At 42.6% G+C, this 22,172-nt stretch overlaps 1 protein-coding gene across 3 annotated transcripts in view; it reads left to right on the plus strand.

Moving 5' to 3' along the window:
- Position 1: 1 nt before the first annotated feature.
- The window catches only part of ARHGAP26 (Rho GTPase activating protein 26), a 474,474-nt gene continuing 452,303 nt past the window's right edge, over positions 2 to 22,172 (plus strand). For all 3 annotated transcript variants that reach the window (XM_011939748.1, XM_011939749.1, XM_011939750.1), the window contains exon 1: positions 2 to 197. In XM_011939748.1, the coding sequence (XP_011795138.1) occupies positions 44 to 197 (154 nt within the window). In that variant the 5' untranslated portion in view covers positions 2 to 43. The remainder of the gene's footprint in view (positions 198 to 22,172) is intronic.

Raw genomic sequence — 22,172 nt, forward strand, 5'->3', positions numbered from 1 at the left:
TCCCGGGGGAGGCGCGCCCCCGCGGCTGGGCGCCGCGGGCACCATGGGGCTCCCAGCTCTCGAGTTCAGCGACTGCTGCCTCGATAGCCCGCACTTCCGAGAGACGCTCAAGTCGCACGAAGCAGAGCTGGACAAGACCAACAAATTCATCAAGGAGCTCATCAAGGACGGGAAGTCACTCATAATCGCGCTCAAGAGTGAGTGTCCCGAGCCCCGCGGGGACGCGGCCCCGGGGCTGGAGGGACTGGGAGGTGGCGCTCAGCCCGGGTTGCCCGCGCATCCGCCGGGTTTCTGCTCCCGATACACTGGGGGACCGGTGTCGACGCCTCCGAGGCAGGAAGGATACGTAAAGCGGGCCAACCGGCAACCATCAGATGAAGAGAGAGACCCGTCGCTCCGCCTTTTGCGTTCGGGGATGGTCGGGAGGTGACCGAGCGCGGGTGGTGCTCTGGGGCACCGCGGGTGGGCGTGCGCGGCACGCAGGTGTCCCCAGGAGTGGGGCCAGAGTGCCCAGCGCGCCGCAGCCTGCGGGCAGATCCCATAGGGCAGAGTTGCTCAGCCTTGGGTGCCCAGCCGTGAGAATAGAGCGTGCCCTGCCGAGGGGGCGCTGCCTCCCCTTGGGAAAAGGCGGGTTGTGACTGCTTCGCTCCCTGTACGCAGCTCCAGCCCAGTCAGGCCGCCGGGTTCCCTGGGTGGAATGCTTGGTTTTAGCTTGCGACTCCTTGGAGTATTGGCAGCCAGTGATCTCTAAATCTAGAATCAGTACGTGCGCAGGTTCTGATTCTTGTGTTTAGCAGAAGGTGATAGGGGTGGGAGTAGAGAATCAGAGTGTTCCTTTACTCTAAACTGTGGGCGAGGGTTTAAAAATAGAATGTACATATCCCAACTCTCTCCCTCTCCTGCTCCCAAGCTCTCCTTTTTACCTCTCCCATTATCCTTGAAAACGTAAAGGTCTGAGAAGTAATGTCCATAGTCCTCAGAAAGAAGTTTAAACGTATTTCAAACATTCTTGGACTTTTTGTAAAACCATTTTTGCATTTTTTCCTTTTGGTACAAGGGGAGAGATGCAATTTTGCATTCTGCTTCACTTTTGCAGAGCCAGAGAGTTTCTTTTTCTGGCCAAATAAGCGTGCTCTAGGGATGAGTGCTTTGGATTGTGAGAACGTTTTTGGTGCCTTTTCAGTCTCCCCATTTAAAAATAGCCCAGTTCATCTTTTAGTTTTAAGAATCAGGAACCACATGAAGGCAGATAGTGGAATTGTCTCTGACTCTGTTATTTTATCTGTTTCTGTGATGGATTTGTTAGTAGGTGATACCTTTCAGCTAAGAAAGGTTGCCTTAGCAGAGTAGAGTCCTAGCTATGAGAATTGTTCCCAAGCCTCTTTAAAGGGCACTTATAAAAGTCAGGTGCCTGAGATGTCATTTTGTCAGCTTGTTGCTTCTAAAAATGAAGAGAGAGACAATGGAATGCCAGGGCAGCTCAGAGTGCCTATCTTTTGGGATGAAATGAACACAGGACTGTGATGTGATGCGGATTCTCAGGCTGTGCTTTACCTGAAACATATGAATAGACTCTTGTCAATGATCAAGGCCATTCTTGGTTTGGGGACGTGGGTCCCTGGTTTGGAGTAAGTTGGGGGCCCACTCACAGGTTGGGCCCAGGAATTTTGATTGAACCTCAGGCTGGCTTTAGTGGGTTCTCTGCTTCACTCAGCAAACTTTTGGTGTGCTTGTGGTGTACTGGGTACTGCACTGGGCTGCACTGGGCACTAAGGGTGTAGCAGTGAATATTTTGCTACCCCTGTGCTTACAGAGGTGTACTTCATTCCAGGCACTCTTCACCTATAATTATCTCATGTGCTTAGATTCATTTTGCAAATGAGGAAACAGAGACTGGGGAAAACACTTCTTCTGAGTCACACAGCTCTGGCTGCAGGACCAGAGCTTTTGAATCCACCTGGTTTGAGCCAGAGATGGAGTCCCTGCCAATGCAGAGCTCTTACTTCTGCCCCATATCACTTGCCCGGAATGAAAGCTCTTGCACCAAGCCCTAGGATTTGGACTTGTATTTTCTATTTTGGCATTGAATCTGAGGAGGGTTCCTTTGGGTGACTGACAGTTTTCCTACTACTATTTTTTTGGGGGCAGGAATTCTTTGGTAGGAAGGAACATTGCAGTGATAGAGTTGAAGGGTTATTTAAGCTGTCTAATGAAATGGATCAGCCCTGTAATCTGGGGGAAAGACTGATGGGGAACTAGGTATTCTGTTCTCTCTACATCCAACTCTACTAATGTATTCTACCACTACTAACTACTACTTGATCAGGTCAGGTGACCTCTTAAAATAGAGGGTGGAGTCAACCATTGTGTCCTGGATTTCAGACATTCTGGTATCATGAGATGCTTGCTACATTGTGTACTACTATATTAATGTTTGTGTATTATTTTTCTTCAGTCATGTTTATTATGTTTATAAACAGAAGGGTTTTTCCAGTACAACTTAAACATAAATACATAATTATATAAACACTGGGTTTAGATAATGTGTTCTCTTATAGCTCTAAACTTTTGTGGCTTTATTTTATAGCCATATTTATTTTATTTTACAGTTATTTTGTAACTAGTATTTGCAGCTCTTTGGATTTAGCTTGCTTTTGAGGGTTAATCACAGGCAGTAAAACTGTCCTCTAGGGATTACCAAAGTTCAGGTAGATCATTGTTACTATTACTTCCACTTTATGAATGAGATGCTGGCAATGGGGATGCAAATTCTTTATAGATCTAGATCCCGTAAAGGAGAAACATGCAGCAGGTGCTTGATGAAGTGAAAATATTGCGAGTTGTTTTTTAGACTCCGAGCCCTGGGTAGGAAAGGCCACCTAAGATGTTGTATTATCCTCTGAAGTTTTGTAATTCTTTCTCCATCACAGGCTTTGAAGAACCCATGTGGGCTAGAGGGACAGATAAGGGTGACTGAATGTGTCTTGGCTTTGTAAAGCAGCAGAGTTTCTTTTGGGGGTAACCCTGAATGATTATCAGTGATTGTTTTTTCACTGAGTAATACAGCATTGAACAGAGAGGCCAAAAACCTGTTCTTGGTGTGATTCAGTAAGGTAAGTAAGTGGTTCATCCTCTTTGCCTTTTAAAGCAAGAGTAAAAAGGTCAGCATTGAGTTACATGGTTTAAAGCCTGTCACCCTTTTGTACTTGTTAGAATTAAGGATAGGCATTTTGCAATACATAAGCGCTTCTTGAATGGCATAAACTCTCAAAGGATGTTTGATGCCAACCTGCTTTGTTTAGGAGTAATTATGTTACTCAGAAAATCCCAGTGGGACAAATGGATGTGGAGTTGGGTAGCAAAATATTTTCCCCAGATCTTTTGCTTTGCTTCAGTACCTTGTGAATAAAGAAAATCAAAGGCATTTCCTAATTATTTGTAAATGGTAGTAATTGACAGTTTGAATATTACTCATACAAGCATAAATGGCAGTAAATTAAATTCAAACAAAGTTTTGTAGTTTTTATGTAACATTGGCTAAAAAGATCCCTTCATTTTACTCCATTCTGTGTTCTTAGTTGGACTGAATAAATTTGCATCCAGTCTGTAGTTCTCAACTCATTGGCTTTGGCTTAAACCCTCCTCCCCTGCACTTAAAATTATTAGTGGATTTTTTGTTGTTGTTGTTAGAGCAGTTTTAAATTCACAGAAAAATTGAGTGGAAAGTGTAGAAAGTTCCCACATAGCGCCTCATACCCGTTCCTTCTAGTTGCCCCTATTTCTAACATCCTGCATTAGCATGGTATAGTTGTTACAGTTGATGAACCAATATCAATATAACATTAATAACTAAAGTCCATAATTTACATTAGGACTCAGTCTTCGTGTTGTACATTCTGTGGATTTTGACAAATGTATAATGACATATAACCACTATCATAGTATCATACAGAATAGTTTCACCACCCTAAAAATCCTATGTGCTCCACCTGTTCATCCCTCCCTCCCCACTAACCCCTGGCAACCACGAATCTTTTCACTGTCTCTCTAGTTTTACCTTTTCCAGAATGTTATACAGTTGGAATTAAACAGTATGTGGCCTTTGCAGATTGGCTTTTTTTTCACTTAGCAGCGTGTACTCAAGGTTGTTCATGTCTTCTTATGTCTAGATAGCTCGTTTCTTTTTACTGCTTAATAATATTCTGTTGTCTAGATGTGCCATAGTTTATCCTTTTATCTATTGAAGGACATTTTGGTCATTTCCAAGTTTTATCAATTATGAATAAAGCTGATATAAACATTTGCATGCAGTTTATATGTGGAAATAAGTTTTTAGCTCATTTGGGTAAATACCAAGTAGTATAATTGCTAGATTATATAGTAATATTAATAGTATGTTTAGTTTTTTTAAGAAACGGTTAAACTGGCTTCCACTGTATTGTTTTGCGTTCTCACCAGCAATGAAGGAGAGTTCCTGTTGCTCTACATTCTGCTCAGCACTTGGTTTTGTCTGTGTTTTGGATTTTGACCATTCTACTAGATGTGTAGTGGTATCTCATTTAAAACAATTTAACTATTTCCTGAAGACATATGATGTTTGGCGTCTTTCCATGTTGCTTACTTGCCATCTGCGTATCTTCTTTGGTGAGATGTCTTCAGATCTTTTGCCCTTTTTTGTTTGGGTTATTTCTTATTGTTGAGGTTTGTTTGTTGTAAAATATACATAACACAACATTTACCACTTTAGTCATTTTTAAGTATATAATTCAGTGGTTTTCAGCATGTTCACCATGTTGTATAATTACTATCTCTTTTGAGAACATTTTCATAATCACAAACTAGAACTCTGTTCCTATTAAACAATAACTCCCCCCTTTCCCCTCCCCCAACCCTGGTAAGCTCTATTCTCCTGTCTCTATGAATTTGCGTATTCTATGTACTTCTTATAAGTGGAATTATACAATATCTGTCATAAATATCTGGCTTATTTCACTTAGCAAAATATTTCCAAGGTTCATCCATGTTAATAGCATGTGTTAGGATTTCATTTCTTTTCATGGCTGAATATCTTGTTAAGTTTTAATTATCAACAGCTATCATTAACAAAGACTATTCTTTCTCTTTTAAAGTCATAAAAATGTATTTTTTTCTTTCCATTTCGTTTCCCTTCAGTGTGATCACTAACACTTGGAATTGACACACCAATTTATCATGGTTGTCTCGCACAAGAACACTGTATTTATATTTATTCCTTTCAAAGCAGTAACTTGCTTCAGGTCAGCATGTTTTTGGGGGAGGTTTTCTTAAAAGCTTGATTGAATTATAATTTACATTCCATAAAATTCACCTTTTAAAATTTTATTTTTTATTGTTTTTATTATTTGTAGAGATGGGGGTTTCACTTTGTTGTTGCCCAGGCTGGTCTCGAACTCCTGGCCTCTGGCAATCCTCCCCTCTTGGCCTCCCAAAGTGCTGGGATTACAGGCATGAACCATGGCTCCTAACCACTCACTTTTCTTAAGTGTATAATTCAGTGGTTTGTAGTTACAGAGTTATGCAACCGTCATCCTAGTCCTGTTTTAAAACATTTTTAGCACCCCAAAAAGCTTTCTCTTGCTCATTTGCAGGCACTGCATTTTTGCCTGAAGCCTCATACAAGCACTGATCTACTATTTTCTGTCTCTAAAGATTTATCTTCTCTGAAAAATTAAGCTAAATGGAATCTCATAATATGTAGTCTTATGCATCTGGCTTCTTTCACTTAGCATGCTGTGTTTGAGGCTCATCGTGTTGTACCATGCATCAGTAGTTTGTTCCTTTTTATTGCTAGAAAATATTCCATTTTGTAAACCATAAGTTGTTTATCCATTCACCAGCTGATGATTTGGGTGGTTTCCAGTTTTTTGCTCTTATGAATAATGCTGCTATGAATGTTTGCATACGTGTCTTTATGTGTATATATGTTTTCACTTCTAATTTCATTTTTTACCTAGGAGTAGAATTTTGCTGGGTTGTATTGTAAATTTATGTTTAAGTTTAATTTAAACTTATGTTTATTTAAAAAGCCTACTATGCTGTTTTCCATAACAGAAGCACCGTTTCACATTCCCACCAGCAATGAATGAGGATTCTGACTTCTCCACATCCTCGCTAATACTGGTTGTTGTCTTTCTTTTTGATTGTAGCCACTCTAGTGGGTGTGAAGTGATACCTCATTGTGTTTTTAATTTGCATTATCCTGATGACCAATGAGGATGAGCACCTTTTCATGAGTTTGTTGATCATTGGTGTATCATCTTTGCTGAAATGTCTATTCAGATGTTTTTTTTCCTTTACTTTGTCCCATGAAACTTTTGATGATTAAGTGAACAGCACTTAGTATATTTTCTCCATTTGCCCTCTTTTAGGGACTATTTGTTTCCATGTGCTTCCGTCTTAGATGTATTTAACTGATCAGTTTCAGGATCTCAGGAGTTAGGAAAGTGATTCTTATGAGGCTGTGGTTCAGGTTTCTGCTCTTTTTAGGCCAGTGGGCATCACTCTGGGCGGATGCCACAGGCTGGACTTCCTAATTCTGGCCTGCATAAGCTAATGATCCAAGCTCTCTCAATGGACAAAATGAGAACCGGACAAGGAAGAACCATTATCACCATTGAGCTACTGGGGAAAGCAAGTTGTAAAGGGAACTTTGTTATCCTGTCAAGACCATTGAGTTTCTAAAAATTAGCCAGTGGAGGAATACTAACCTAGCAGTCAAAGTAGTTTTTCTATATTTAAGTTTCTGAATGAGCCTTGTTTTAACTTTTATTTTTTATTTTTATTTTTTGAGACGGAGTCTCGCTGTGTCACCCAGGCTGGAGTGCTGTGGCCGGATCTCAGCTCACTGCAAGCTCCGCCTCCCGGGTTCACGCCATTCTCCTGCCTCAGCCTCCCGGGTAGCTGGGACTACAGGCGCCGCCACCTCGCCCGGCTAGTTTTTTGTAGTTTTTAGTAGAGACGGGGTTTCACCGTGTTAGCCAGGGTGTTCTCGATCTCCTGACCTCGTGATCCGCCCGTCTCGGCCTCCCAAAGTGCTGGGATTACAGGCTTGAGCCACCGCGCCCGGCCTAACTTTTAAACTTACATATTTTTTTGTTTCGTTCAGCAAATATGGAGACCCTGCTCAACCTTTACCATGTCCTCTAAAGCCCTAGACTATAGAGTAATGGCTTTTTGGATGGAGGTAACCAATGCAGGAGTCATTAGTGGGGAGATTGAGTGGGACGTTTGGGGGCCAGTGGCGCGGCCAGTTGCGCGGCCAGTTGTGACTGTAGCAGAATGAAGGCGAATGCACGAAGAGATAGGCCAGGGCCAGGTCATAGGGATCTTGAATTCTAGAAAGAACTTAGGCTTTATTCTAAGTGTGATGGGCAGCCACGGAAGGCTGTGCCATGATCGTACTCGTGCTTTAAAAAGATTGTGTAGGCAGCTGTGTAGAGACCAAGTGTAGTGGAGCAAGAATGGAGGCAAGATGACCAGTAAGGAAACTGTTGTGATAGGTCAGGTGAGAGATGATGGCACCGTGGACTAGGGTGGCAACATCACAGATGGTGGTCAGAGGCTGGGTATTTTTGGAAGTAGAGCCCACAGGATTTGCTGCACAACATATGGGCTATGAGAGAAAAGAAAGAAGTCTAGAATGATTCAGATATTTTTGGTCTGAGCAATTATGTGAATGATGGTACTATTTTCTAAACTAGTTTGCTTGGGAAGGATTAGGTTTAGGGGTAAAATTAACGATATGAATGAGTGACCTAATCTTATAGTGCAAAGACAAAATAATATGACATGGATAATTGCTGAATACATTCTCATAAAAGTATCAAAGAGTATAGACATTTACAGTGTAAAAGCACCCCCTTTTCCTAGTTAACAATCGTTGTCAGCAGTTTGGTATGCATTTTTTTTCTTGTCCTTTTTCTGTATTTTTTTTTCATAAATGGGATTGTACTGTAAGGATTATTTTGTGTTTTGCTTTTCCAGTTGATCATTTGTCTTGAAAACCTTCCATGTCAGTACATGCATGTAGTGCATTCTTTTTAATGACTACAGAGAGCTTTATGTGGATATGCCATAGTTGGTATTTACTCAGTTTCCTGTTGAAGGATATTTGGATTATCTCCGTTGTTCACTATTAGAAAGCGTGCTGCAATGATTATTTGCACACCTGCTTTTGTATGTGGATTCCAGCATTTCCCTGAGATGTATTCCTTCAAGTGGAATGGTTGCAGACTCCAGTTTTTACAAGCCCTTTGACATCTGTTGTTTAGGTCCTTTGCATCCTTGTAGCTGGTTGATAATTTGGTGCTCCTTTGAGTAGTTAGATTGTTTCTGAAGCTTAACCTTTTGGTTAAATCAGAAACATCCTTAACAGACCCTTCTGTTGCACACTGACACTGATTCTAAAACAACCAGGGGATGGGGAAAAACAAGCAAACAAACAAGCAAAAAAACAAACTAGTGTGTGTGTATGTGTGCCAGGGAGAGAGAGATGACAATTAATTGGATGTGTCCCTACTATGTATAGACGTTTACAGTGTAAAAGCACCCCCTTTTAATTGGATGTGTCCAATTAATTGGATGTGTCCCTATTATCAGAAAGCCTGATACGCTTTTTGAGCTGCATGTTCTTACAGGTCAGATGGGAGATGGGATGCGGCTTTGCCCATATCTAACAGTCTATTCTAACCTCCAAGCTCAGGGACCAAGAAGGAAATCATGTTTATTTAGGGTGAGAACAACAGCATTAGTAGCCAGAGGAATTTTTACAAATTATAGTGACTGGGGTTTACACATTTTTGTAGCAACTCAGAATGGAGAGAGAGGAAATGATAAGTAAAACAGCTTGGCAGTGTGGGCCACGAGCTGTCATGGCATGTTTGTGTCTGGCTCATTTCACCTTGGTTGGAAGGCACAGAACGCTGCCCTGGTTAGTAAGCCGGAGACTGGGCAGTTTCCTGCTATATTTAGAAAGAGGAGATTCCTGGGGTTAGGGTAGTGTGTATGTGTGTGTGTGTGTGTTTTCTTTGCCAGATAGACAAAGGTTTGAGGGGGTTTGTGAATTCCGGACCAAACTGTTAACTAGCTGGTTTCTCTGGGCCAAGCCAGTAGCTACTTACTCTTTGACTCTTACTGCTGCCACACAGCAAAAGCTCAAAAAACTCCTGTTTTATATGGTTTGAAAAGATACCACCGGTAAGTTTCAAAACTCATCTGATCTTGCTGTTAGATCTGCTTTTAAGTTTACTGCAGGCTAATTTGAACACTTTGAAAATATGAACTGCCTCCTCCTCTGAGACTTCAGATAGATCTCCAAGCTGACCGAGTTGAACTTTGGCTGTTTCTATGCCAAGGAGACTGTCAAGCAGATAGGATCAAAGCCTTAGCAAATTCCTGACTGTGTATCTCATTATCACACTTGTGGGTTAGGGGTAGACAATGAATATTAGTTGAACAAATAAAATAAGGTATTTTTACTTTAACTCATAGCTGTGTTTCTTTTTAAAAGGGTTGTCTAAACAGGTAATACCTATAAGTGGTTCACATTTCAAAAGAGAATGTGAGTATCCTTCCAATGCTTCCTGTCTCCTCATCCCCACTTCTTCCTCTGGAGGCATCATTTTATCAGTTTCTTTGGTATTTTTCAGGTGTAATTGATGCATGTGCCAACAAATACACATACACATTATGTGGTAACGTGCCATATGTGCCGTTTTACCCTTTGCTTTTAATATATTGGATATCATTCTACATTGGTACATAGAGAGTTCACTCATTGTTAGATTGCATTGTATTCTATTGTATGAATTAAATGTGGTTTATGTAACCATTCCCCTCATAATAAACATTTAGATTATTTCCAACCTTTCACCATTGCAAGTAATGGTGTTGCAAACATCCTGGCACCTCTGGCGTGAGGCACATGGGTGACAAATTCCTAGAAATGAAACTGCTGGACCAAAGGGTATGTACATTTTTCATTTTAAGAAGTATTTCATAGCAGTGTTTCTGAAAAGTTCTGAGTGAACTGAATTTGATAAACCATGATTTTAGAGTAGGAAGGAAACTCACCATTTTAGACAGTTTATTACAGAATTATCTCTGTAAATGAAATGATACTTAGAATTGTCTCCATTTTCCCCTTTCCAGTTTGTGTGTATTATTAATTCTGGGATTAAAAGCCACAGCAAAAATCATTCCCTAAACTGAGACAGCTGTACCTAGAAATCAGTTGAATGTAGGATCCGAGAGACCTTGTTTTTGTTCCTAGTGATGGTGCTGTTGAGTTTTTATCTTTGTGCGGCGTGTGCAACATTCAGGAGATTCGGCAGGTGTCGAAGGAGGGTAGTCTTCTGCCTTCTGTGACCGGAGACCATGACCCCGGTCTAGGGGACACAGTGCCTATCATAGAAGCTTCCCTGTGGGCGCTGGAATTCCTGGGAACTGGTGAGGGAGTGGGGAGTTTTGCATGACATCTCTCTCTGGCAGCTTCTCCTGCAGAGCTTAGCACTTTTCCCTGATGGAGGATAGGATCATGCCACATGTCCTCTGCCATCTCTGTTCCAGCTCCTGTTGATGTAGAAGGCTACTTTGGCCAGGTTCCTGGCATGAAGCAGGCACAGTCCTTGTCTCCTAGATGCTCAGTGTTTTGAGAGGAGGCAGAGAAACGGGCAGCCCACAGCACAAAGGGGTGATTGCTAACAGTTTAAAGGGATCTCTGGGGGAGGGAGCAGAGGCCTGTGGGAAAGGCAACTGAAGGCTTATCAAGCCCAATGGGGCAATGTGGTCACTAATGATCAGTTACGTAAAGGGTACCTCTGTTATTTTTGCCCCACTCTTGCCACCATTTGTTTACTTTGAAAAAAGTCTACTCATTACAAAATACATTTATTTTAAAAAGGAGCTTTTGAACCTGCATTCAGAAATGGCAAGTTTGATATGTTTAACTTTTTTAAAAAATATCTTCAAATAATTATTAAATCATAATCATTACATTGGAAAGTATTTGTCATTGTATTGCCTAAAATAATCCCATATTTCACCGGTGGTATGAGAGTCATTCTCTGCTTAACACTGTCCCAAGGCAGAAGTATGTGAGAGAATGGACACCATCTGTCTATCACGCCCCGGGGGAAAGGGAGGGGAGTGACACATTCCTTAGACTTGGTTGCAGGTGGCTGTGTGCTAGGGAATAGAGTCTGCCGAAAATCTGTTTTACTCAGTGGAATCACAATTTGAATATTCAAATAAACACTGATAAGTTATAGAGTGGAATGCAGAATTTGTGGCTTTTTTTTTTTTTTTTCTTGAGACGGAGTCTTGGTCTGTTGCCCAGGCTGGAGTGCAGTGGTGCGATCTTGGCTCACTGCAGCCTCTGCCTCCCGGGTTCAAGCGATTCTCCTGCCCCAGCCTCCTGAGTAGCTGGGACTACAGGCACATGCCACCACACCCAGCTAATTTTCTGTGTTTTTTTTTTAGTAGAGACGGGGTTTCACTGTGTTGACCAGGATGGTCTTGAACTCCTGACCTGACGTGATCTGCCCTCTTTGGCCTCCCACAGTGCTGGGATTACAGGCATGAGCCACTGTGCCTGGCCGATTCATGGCATTTTTGAGAGTAGATGATCAGGTGTGGATGAAGAGAGCACATAGTCAGCAGCATAATGCCTGAGGAAGGGGTGACAGAGGAGTTAGGCGTGTCTCCAGCGTTCCCTTCTTAGGCCATAGGAGGATGGCTGAACTCCATACAGGAGAGGAATCGTGGTGTGTGATGGGGGATACAGAGTAAAGTAAGGTTTGTCCTTGCTGAGTTCCTACAGGGCTTACAGGTGGAGACACCCACGAGGCTGTGGGAAGCACAAGTCCGGAGCTCTGGAGGAAGATGAGGGCTACCGGTATAGGTTTGGCTCTCCCCAGGTGGTATTTGAGTCCCTGGGAGTGACTGAATCTATAAGAGTGAGACCTATGCAGGGGTCCTCAGCCTCTGCTGTCCATTGGAATCACCGTGGGGAGCTCAGAACTCACCTTCAGAGATTCTGATATAATTTGGCTGGGTGCAATCTGGGTATGGGGTGTTTTAAAAAACTCCCCAGGTGATTCTAATGTGCAGCAAGGGTGAAGAACACCTGGCATGGAGTGAGAGACAAGAGTGGATGCTGAAACCATGGGGAGTGTCCACATTTAGCAGGTGGGTAGCAGAGAGCTGGAGAGGCTTTGATGACTTGATGTTTCTTCCTGGCCAGTTTGGGTGAGGACTTGTTTAGAAGCCTTTGGATTTGACCTTTGGAGCTGAAACTGGAGAAAGCAGCTTAAGTGCAAGGGAGGATAATAAATATCTATTATACCTTACAATATTATTGTGAGGAACAGCTGAGATAATTGTAGATATGGTGCTTAGCAGTGTAAGCAGACCCGTGGTAAGTGACCTGTTATTGGAATCTGCCATTAGAGTGTCCTTGTTGCAAGATAGTGGTTCTTAAAAGTGAAAGTGTGTAAGAATTCCCCTAATTGCAGATTCCCAGGCTTTACCCAAGAAAATGCTGATGCATGAGCCTAGAAATCTGAATTTCCTACACCTGCCCCCCAACTCCCTTCCATCTCACCCCAAGTGATTTGCATGGTGGGAGTCCTTGGACCACACATTAAGTCTAAATAGGTCAGAAGAGATTCTCGATAAATCTAGTCCCCAAATCCTGTTCTCCCTTAATGTGCACAGCTGTGCTCTCCAGCCACATGTGGGCACACCTCAGATATCTGGAGGATGTTTGCATTACTGCAGGCCTAGGAATGATGCAGGAGTGTTTCAGAAGTGTAAAAGTTCTAGCAGCTTGAGAACATGTCAGCCAGTGTGGCTTCACGCCTGGGATCCAGTTGTTCCGTGAGCTTGGCCTGTGAGCCGGAACCCTTCTGCAGCATTGCCAGCGGATGTGGGGGAGCTCCTGAAAGGAAACTTTTGCTCCTGGGCAATCACAGGGAAACTGTATTCCCACAGTGAGTCTTGGGTGCTCTTGTCAGGGTTAAAGTCATTTGAGGTCAGAGCCTGTAATTATGTTTCACATTTTTTTTTTCTTTAAAAACATTCAGGAAGCATAATGAGCTAGTTGAGCTGTTGCACAGCTAGGGGAACTCAGGATCTGGGGAGAGGAAGAGAGAGACTGGCTGATGGCTCTGGAGCTGAGGTGCCCTAAACCCAGAGAGGGCTGATCTCCCCCTTCTACCTGGAGGTGCCCCTGGGCAACTCATTTCTGGCAAATACTGCTGTCTCTGTTCTGATCTCAGCTCATTCTCACCCTGTTAAAGGAGGGCTGGATGACTGTGCAGACCACAGTTGCTGCTAGTGTGACCCCAGGGTGTCACCATCAGGAAATTAGTGCTGCTTTCGCTCTGCTGTTTGCTTCTTAAGAAAATCTGTGGGTTGCTCTTCCAAAAATAAGGGTTTCTTGCATTTGTGTCTGACTAGTGCACTGAAATGTTTGACACAGACTTTACCCTGGGCGACTTATCTAGCAGATCATCAGCCACACAACCCCTGCTGTGGACAATATGTCATTGTGGAGGCCAGGGCAGGCACTGGAGACGAGTGCCTCAGCATCTGGAGGCTTTGGCCTCCTGCTGCATCTGTGTCTGCTGGCCAGGCCTTGCCGCAATCTCCCGGCCTTCTGACTGAAGCCGCCCTGAGTTCAGTGTGAAAGGTCAGCAGACTACCATGTTGCCAGCTCTGTTTAGAACAGCAAGATGGGTTTCTCTCTGGAAAGAAAGCCTGTTTCCTCTTATGTAGCCAGCATGCTTGTAATCGGTTCCCCAGCAGGGAAGCTCTGCTCCATTGCATAGGAAATTAGAGTGGAACTGATAGCTTTTGGCCTCCGTGTCTTTTGGGATATAACTTTGGCTTGCTTCTCATCTCCTCCACCTCTCCTGGCCAGTGCAACCTCATACTGCAAGGAAAAGACACAGCCCAATGGGGCTTGCTTGGGATTTTGTGCTTGAAACTGTACATAATTTGTACATGAAGATGATCACGAGTTGAAGAACTTAAAATTGGCTTGTTTTCCTAAGGAATCTAATCCTTACTGCCCTTAAACTGAGTCTCTTTAAGAAAGACAATTTAAGTGTTTTTTGATGGTTAAGCAAGAAACTTGTAAAATGTCAAACTGGAGAAGGATGACTCATATCTCTTAATGTGCCGTCTCAATCAGTCATATTACTGAGCTCCCCAAATGGGCAGCCTGGGGGTAGGCGATGGTAGGCAGAGACCATGGACAATTTTTTCTAAAAACAGCTTTTTTGAGATACAATTCACACCACACAGTTTACCCATTTGCAGCGTACAATTCAATGGCTTTTAGTATATGCAGAGGATTTTGCATTCATCTTCACGATTAATATTAGCACGTTTTCATCATTCCCCCAAAGCAATCCTGTACTCCTTAGCTAATATCTGCCATTCTTTCCATCCCTACCTCCAGTCCCTAGGCAACCACTTCCTTAGGATTTTTAACTCCTGTCTCCAAGTGTGGGACTCTCCTGTCTGCTTCGTCTCCTGATCTTGTGAAGCCACATACCCTTTTCCTTCAGTGCATCCAAACAATTTGCAACTCCTCGGAATGCTGCAGTTCTAACACCGGGATGTTCCGACCTGGCACTGTTCTTGCTCTTCACACATTCTTGTCCTCTGACAGATTTGCTAGTGCAACCTGACTAATGCACACGCACTGCCGTGGGGGCCTGTAGGCCTCTGGTTTCACACTTCTTTTGTCTTGTCTCTCCCTTGGTGTTGATCTTGCTTTAGAGAGAGTAATTGGAATGAGAGCGTGTTATTTCTGCTTGAGAATGGGTACCCCAAATCCAGTAGGTAGATGCATTCCTTTATTTCTACAGAGGAAAAAAAATTTCCAGTACTATCCTGATTTGGCTGTTGGCATTTGAGGGTTTCAGCTTTAACCATTTTAGGAACTATTGACAAAGGTAAATTTTTTATGTGCTGAAATGGTGATGGTTTGGGGGTGTCTCAGGTCTTAACAGGAAAGCCCTTCTTCCTCACTAGAAACCTTGCATTGTTCTAGGAAATTCTAGTCCAAATGTAGAGAATATGTTTTCTACCATCTGTATGTTTTCTTTCTCTCTCACATTTGCTTTCCTCCCTTCTTTTTCTTTCCCTTCATCTTTCCCCACCCACCCCCATCATTTATTCACTGTATCTGGCCTTCTTCCGTCTCTCTCTTGCCTTGCCAAAGGACCAGAGAGGTGACTGATCCCTGGTATCTTTTTTTTTTTTTTTTTTTTTTTTGAGACGCAAAAGTAAAACTCTACTTCCTCTTCATACTAATTTGTGTACAAATAACTTAAGTGACATGGTATCTTTTTTTTTTTTTTTTTTTTTTAAAGGGAGTCTTGTGCTGTCACCCAGTGTAGTAGTACAATCATAGCTCACTATACCCTCAGACTTCTGGGTGTAAGCAATCCTCCCACCTCAGCCTCCCAAGTAGGTGGAACTGCAAGCTGGTGTCACTATGCCTGGCTAATTAAAAAACATTTTTTTTTTTTGGTAGAGTTGGGGGTCTCAGTATGCTGCCCAGGCTTATCTAGAACTCTTGGCCTCAAGTGATCCTCCTGCCTTGGCCTCCCAAAGTGCTGGGATTACAGGCGTAAGCCACTGTCTGGCCCTTAGACATTTTTTAAAAAGTTAATTTCAAGAGTTGGGGTCTTCGTCTATTACCCAGGCTGGAATGCAGTGGTGTGATCATAGTTAACTGCAGCCTCGGACTCCTGGGCTCAAGTGTTCCTCCCACCTCATTTTCCTGAGTAGCTGGGACTACAGGAGCTTGCTACCATGCTCAGCTAAGTGTAAAAAAGTGTTTTTAGACATAGCATCTTGCTGTGTTGCTCAGGCTGGTTTCAAATTCCTGGCCTCAAATGATCTTCCCGCCTCAGCCTCTTGAGTAGCTGGGATTCATCCCTGATATCTCAGTTATGGAGAAAACAAAGCCTTTGGTAAATGGAAGTGACCTGAAACAGATTTCTGGAGTTCTATAATTTTTTTTTTGAAACGGAGTCTTGTTTTGTTGCCTAGGCTGGAATGCAGTGGCATGATCTTGGCTTACTGCAACCTCCACCTCCCAGGTTCAGGCAATTCTCCTGCCTCAGCCTCCCAGATAGTTGGGACATGCCATCACACCCAGCTAATTTTTGTATTTTTAGTGGAGACAGGGTTTCACCATGTTGGCCAGGCTGGTCTCGAACTCTTGACCTCGTGATCTGCCCGCCTTGGCCTCCCAAAGTGCTGGGATTACAGGCGTGAGCCACTGCGTCTGGCTCAGAGTTCTATAATTATAGCTAAAATGACTCTCAGATTTGAGGTGTCTAAGATGTTCTGGTTCTGCAGAACTCTTAGTCGGACTGTGAGTGGCCTCATCTGGTTAAAAAGCACTGTCTAGGGCTCCCTTTCCTGTTATACTTCCTGTGTTACATTTCAGAGTGAGAGGATGTGCTCAGAACCAGGGTGGGCACAGAACATCTGGCTCACTGGTTAGCCGCTCTGATGGGTAACATTTAGTGGCTTATTTTCTACCTCTCTAATGGGACCTGATGGCAGTGTCAGGTGTCCCATTTTTATCGTTGGGGTGGGAGAGCGCCATTAAAATGGTCTTTAACAAAGTAGGTCAATGATTTGTATTTCAAGAAGAGAAATTTGGGGACATGGAATGAGAGCATGTTATTTGGGTTAGTTGAACAGTTCCAGAAATTATTATGTATTTTTAATGCCAATTAGAGACCTAGAAACCTATTTGGGGAGGTCAGGAAACTGGGTATGAGATCTGAGTCTTTGTAGGTGCTCCATCTAGAATCTCCATGGAGAATGTATTTTGGACATATACAATGAGACCTGGATAAGATAGATGGCTTACATCTCCCTCCCTTGGACAACCAAGCCCACAGCTGACAAAGCCACTGACAAAGCCACCAACACCTAAGGAGCAGGCTGACCCTTCTGCCTTCCCCTGACTTTCTGTCTACATACATTAGTCATTAAAAGGAAAAAAAGCAATCCAAAAACATGTATTTTTTCTTAGATAACATGATTATACAGACAATACATGTTCATTAGAGAAAGTTTAGAAATTACAGATGGATAAAAGAAAAAGCAAATTATGCCTATAGTACTGATTAGAGATTATCATTTTGGTTTTATAGCCTTTTCAACAGTTCATGATCATCCCTATGTATCATTACTCTCTAAGATGGTTTTTAGTGGCTACATGATACTCCAGGTATATTGTGTGAAGACTTTTTGAACTGATGACCTATTTTTGGATGCTTAGGTTGCATCTCTCTCTCTTTTGTTCATGATTATTAACCAATTCTTTTTTTTTTTTTTTTTTTAAAGATGGAGTGTTACTCTGTTGCCCAGGCTGGAGTACAGTGGCATGATCTCGGCTCACTGCAACCTCTGCCTCCCAGGTTCAAGTGATTCTAGTGCCTCAGCCTCCCCAGTGGCTAGGATTACAGGCGCGTGTCACCATGCCAAGCTAATATTTGTATTTTTAGTAGAGATGGGGTTTCACCATGTTGGCTAGGCTGGTCTCAGACTCCTGACCTCAAGTAATCCACCCACCTTGGCCTTCCAAAGTGCTGGGATTACAGGCACAAGACACCGTGCCTGGCCAATTAATCAGTTCTTTTAAAGCCAGCTCCTATTTCTCTGCTTGCTTCCCCACTCCCACCCCATTTTTTTGTTGCTGGTTTAGCAGAACCTTGGGGACAAAAAGAAGATACCTTACCGGAGTGTCACAGAATAAAAAATTTCATATGTTGAAAGCATGATTTAAATTTATTTGAACCATACTAATAGTACAGTTGACCCTCGGTATCTGTGGGTTCCTCATCTGGGAATTCAGCCAACCACAAATCGAGAATATTGGGTTGGGAAAAGAGCATCATTATTGAACATGTTCAGACGTTTTTCCTCGTCATTATTCCCTAAACAGTACAGTATAACAACTATTACAGAGCATTTACCTTGTGTTAGGTATTATAAGTAATCTTGAGATGATTTAAAGTATATGGGAGGATGTGCTTAGGTTATATGCAAATACTATGCCATTTTATATCAGGGACTTGAGCATCCATAGATACTGGTATCTTTTGGGAGTCTGGAACCAGTGCCCCACAGATACTGAGGGACAACTGCAGTAGAATATCTCTACCACTTAAGTGTTTTCTGTGAGTCAGATGCTTTCGTTAAGTGTTTTACAAACTTTATTTCATTGAACCTTCACAACAGTTTTAATGAGGTATGTACTGCTCTGTTCATTTATAAACAGCAAACGGAAGCATAGAGAGATTAAGTGTCTCAGACAACTAAAAAGTGCTGTTGTCAGAATTTGAACCTTAGTCTAATGCCAACCCTTTTGCTTGGAACTATTGTTAAACTGCTGACTATAAATTGTTAGCCCAGCCCTTAAATCTGCTGTTTTCTCATTTGCAAAATGGGGACATGAGTGCTTACTTGGGAGCATTGGAAGGGTTAAATGGGGTAGCATGTGCAAAGCAGCAGATACAAAAATGTAGCAGCTATTGCTACTCTAATCATTATTTTCACCTTTTGTGAGATAGTATAGACATTAAAAAAAATTGTCTCTCTGCTGTCTCTACATCTGAATCTCTGGCTTGCTCAGTGGAGATAAATCCTCATAATTATATCTAGAAATTAGACTAGACCTCATACTCTGGCCAGTATTATATTGAATTTAATCCAGATGTCTTGGTTGTAAATCTGTCTAGTCACAAGATTCTGCTCTCTTTTCTGGACTGTTTGGGATGCTGAGTTATCAAAAATCATTATAAAAGCATAGCATCACGAGTGCCCCTCCTATCCCAACCCATCTCACTACCCAGAGGTGATTACTTAAGAATACTTCTTCGAGTCTAATGTAAGTGTCGTAGTACTTAACAGAAAGTTGCCTTATTTATATAATTGTTTGTGTTAAGGACTGATCTCCATTCTCTGGTCATGAATTATTTCTGTTCTCAGTACTAGAAGTTTACATTTCCTCGCACCCCCACCCATACACACTCCTGCCACTCAGCAGACTCGAACACTTGGGCAGTTCTGGGGTAAACAACAGCACAAGACACTCCAAAACATATCTAGACTGGGTTATTATGGGATCTAGGACAAGGGAACCCTTCTTTCCTTAGGTATCCAGGACCAGGATACTCTTTCCTAATCTCTGCTGAATTTCTGAAGTCATTTTAGTTATAACAACCCACATAAGAAGCTGATTGCCCTAGAAAGGGGACTGGTAGAATTTTTTTTTTGAATACAAATAAAGATAAGATCTCTATTAATCCAGTCAGCAAATGTTTATTGTACTCTAGCTGTATGGTAGACATTGTTGTAGTGTTGGGGGGATAGTTTTGAACAAGATTAAATTCCAGCCTTATGGAGCTTTTATTTCTGTGGGCAGACAAACAAGTAAACAAGTAAGCAGGATGCTACTGGATAGTATAAAGTACCATGATGGAAATAAGATAACACTGAGTGATGGATGGTAGAGGGTAGAGGCAACTTTAGATTATGTAGTCAGAGAACACTTCTCTGAGGGGCTGAATGACCTTCCATTCTGGGCATATAGTTGGTGACCACAGTGTTGAAAATTGTGAGGCATCCCTTTATTAAAGGAAAGACTCTGCTGAATAGTATTTTTTCCCATTGTATTTCTCCTTCTATTTTTGTAGGCAGAATGATACTCTTACTCATTGGAATCATGACCACCTGGAACCTTAGTGATCTTGGTAAGACAGAATCCATTTCTTATATGGCAGACAGACCAATATTTTAGAAGTCATGAACCTTATTTCACTCTTTCTCATCCAGAATTTCCCAGTGGCTTCCTATGCCATTTGTAATACAATTCTGATACCTTACCATGGTTCGTGTGGCCTTGTATGATCAGGCTTCTGCCTACCTTACGTAATGCCTCTCTGACCTTCTGCTTTCTACCTCACTGTGCGTTTCTACCTCACTGTGAGTTTGTCTTGGCTGAACTCAGATTCCTCTGATGCTCTGAGCACTTTCCCGCCACCTTCCCTTGCTGTTTTTCTGGAATGCCTTTGCTACAGATTTTTATGTCATCATCTTTTCATCCTTCAACTGTTAGCCAAAGGTCCTCTCAAAGAGTCCTCCTCTTACCATCTGACCTAAAGTCTCAGGTTGCTGTCCCATCCTTCCCCTTCTATCTCGTTACCCCATTTAATAGTCTTTATGGTACTTCTCATCCTCTAAACTCCCCGCTGCTTGCTGAATAAATGATGTCAGATGTTCCTTCAAAGGGCCCTTCTTAACCACTTGACTTTTTTTCTAGAAGCAACTCTAAGTGTTGATGGCCTCAAGCATCTCTTGGTTCTCCTTAGGTTTTATTTTGCTTTAAAGATTTTTTTTTTTTTTTGAGACAGAATCTCACTTTGTTGCCAGGCTGGAGTGCAGTGGCACGATCTTGGCTCACTGCAACCTCCGCTTCCTGTGTTTAAGCAATTCTCCTGCCTCAGCCTTTTGTCTTGGATAGACCAGGTGTGACTGCTCTGATAGGATGCCATCTGGCTTCCTTTGGGGTAGCCCAAGAAATGATGAGTTAAAAGAAGTAAGAATCAGAACTAAGTGTAGAATAATGCTGTCACCAGCCTCCATCTCCTATCTCGTTCTTTTGCCAGTGTGCTCATTCTTTTTCTCTCTTAGTTCTCTATTGCTTTACTTTTCTCAAGTAGAGGAAAGGGGAGAGAAATTGAATGTTTCTAAATCTGTGTCATAAGTAGCACCATGCAGGAGGGCCAGGTCTGCTTGACTGGGCCAGTTGACTTTCGGTGAATTGATGTCTTTCCTAATCTTCACACCTAGAAGAAATGGACTTTTAGCTAACTCTTTTTTTTTTTTGAGGCGGAGTCTCGCTCCGTCCCCCAGACCGGAGTGCAGTGGCCGGATCTCAGCTCACTGCAAGCTCCGCCTCCCTGGTTTGCGCCATTCTCCTGCCTCAGCCTCCCGAGTAGCTGGGACTACAGGCGCCCGCCACCTCGCCCGGCTAGTTTTTTGTATTTTTTAGTAGAGACGGGGTTTCACCGTGTTAGCCAGGATGGTCTCGATCTCCTGACCTCGTGATCCGCCTGCCTCGGCCTCCCAAAGTGCTGGGATTACAGGCTTAAGCCACCGCGCCCGGCCAGCTAACTCTTAAATTGACAAAGCTGTTTGTGAATATGAAACTGCTTTAAAAATAGATATTTTGAATATTAGAGTATATATTCTCCTCCCTACCCCTCGCATTTAAAGGTGTTAAGTTGGCCGGGCATGTTAGCTCATACCTGTAATCCCAGCACTTTGGGAGGCCAGGGCTGGTGGATCACCTGAGGTCAGGAGTTTGTAACCAGCCTAGCCTGACCAATATAGTGAAACCCCATCTCTACTAAAAACACAAAAATTAGCCAGGCACAGTGTCACGTGCCTGTAGTCCTATCTGGGAGACTGAGGGACGAGAATCGCTTGAACCCAGGAGGCAGAGGTTGCAGTGAGCCAAGATCGCGCCATTGCACTCCAGCCTTGGCAACAAGAGCAAAACTCCATCTCAAAAAAAAAAAAAAAGTGTTAAGTTTTGACAAATCATTTTAGTTATAGTAGCACAAATGGGAAGGTACACTTTATAAGCCTCCTAATCAATTACAAAAGAGGCATTTTTCACTTTCCTTTAAAATTAAAAAGGAATTTCTCTTGTCTTTGTCCATATTTCAGGCCTCTCATTGGTCCGTATTTCAGGCCTCTCGTATGTTGTTTGCTGACAGCATTTCTGTGTTGGAACCACATCTCTTGTTCTTCCAGTAGATACCCTCAGGGCTTAGTTTCTGCACAGAATTTATCTGAAATCTTTAGTGACCTTTTGCAGGATTTAATATCAGTTCATTTGGATAGTTCCATGTGCATAAATGGGTCTTAACAGGAATATAGCAAATAAAAGACAGTGCCTCCCATACAACTTCTTATTTTTTAGGCTTGCTAAGTAAAATTTAAGCAGAAGAGACTGTCTCTGTCTCTCTCTTGGGCTTTGGTTTCTGTGCTTTTTTGTGGAACACTACCATTCTTAGGTATTTAGA

The sequence above is a fragment of the Colobus angolensis genome, unplaced genomic scaffold (assembly GCF_000951035.1).
Source record: "Colobus angolensis palliatus isolate OR3802 unplaced genomic scaffold, Cang.pa_1.0 Scaffold183, whole genome shotgun sequence".
Taxonomy (NCBI): domain Eukaryota; kingdom Metazoa; phylum Chordata; class Mammalia; order Primates; family Cercopithecidae; genus Colobus; species Colobus angolensis.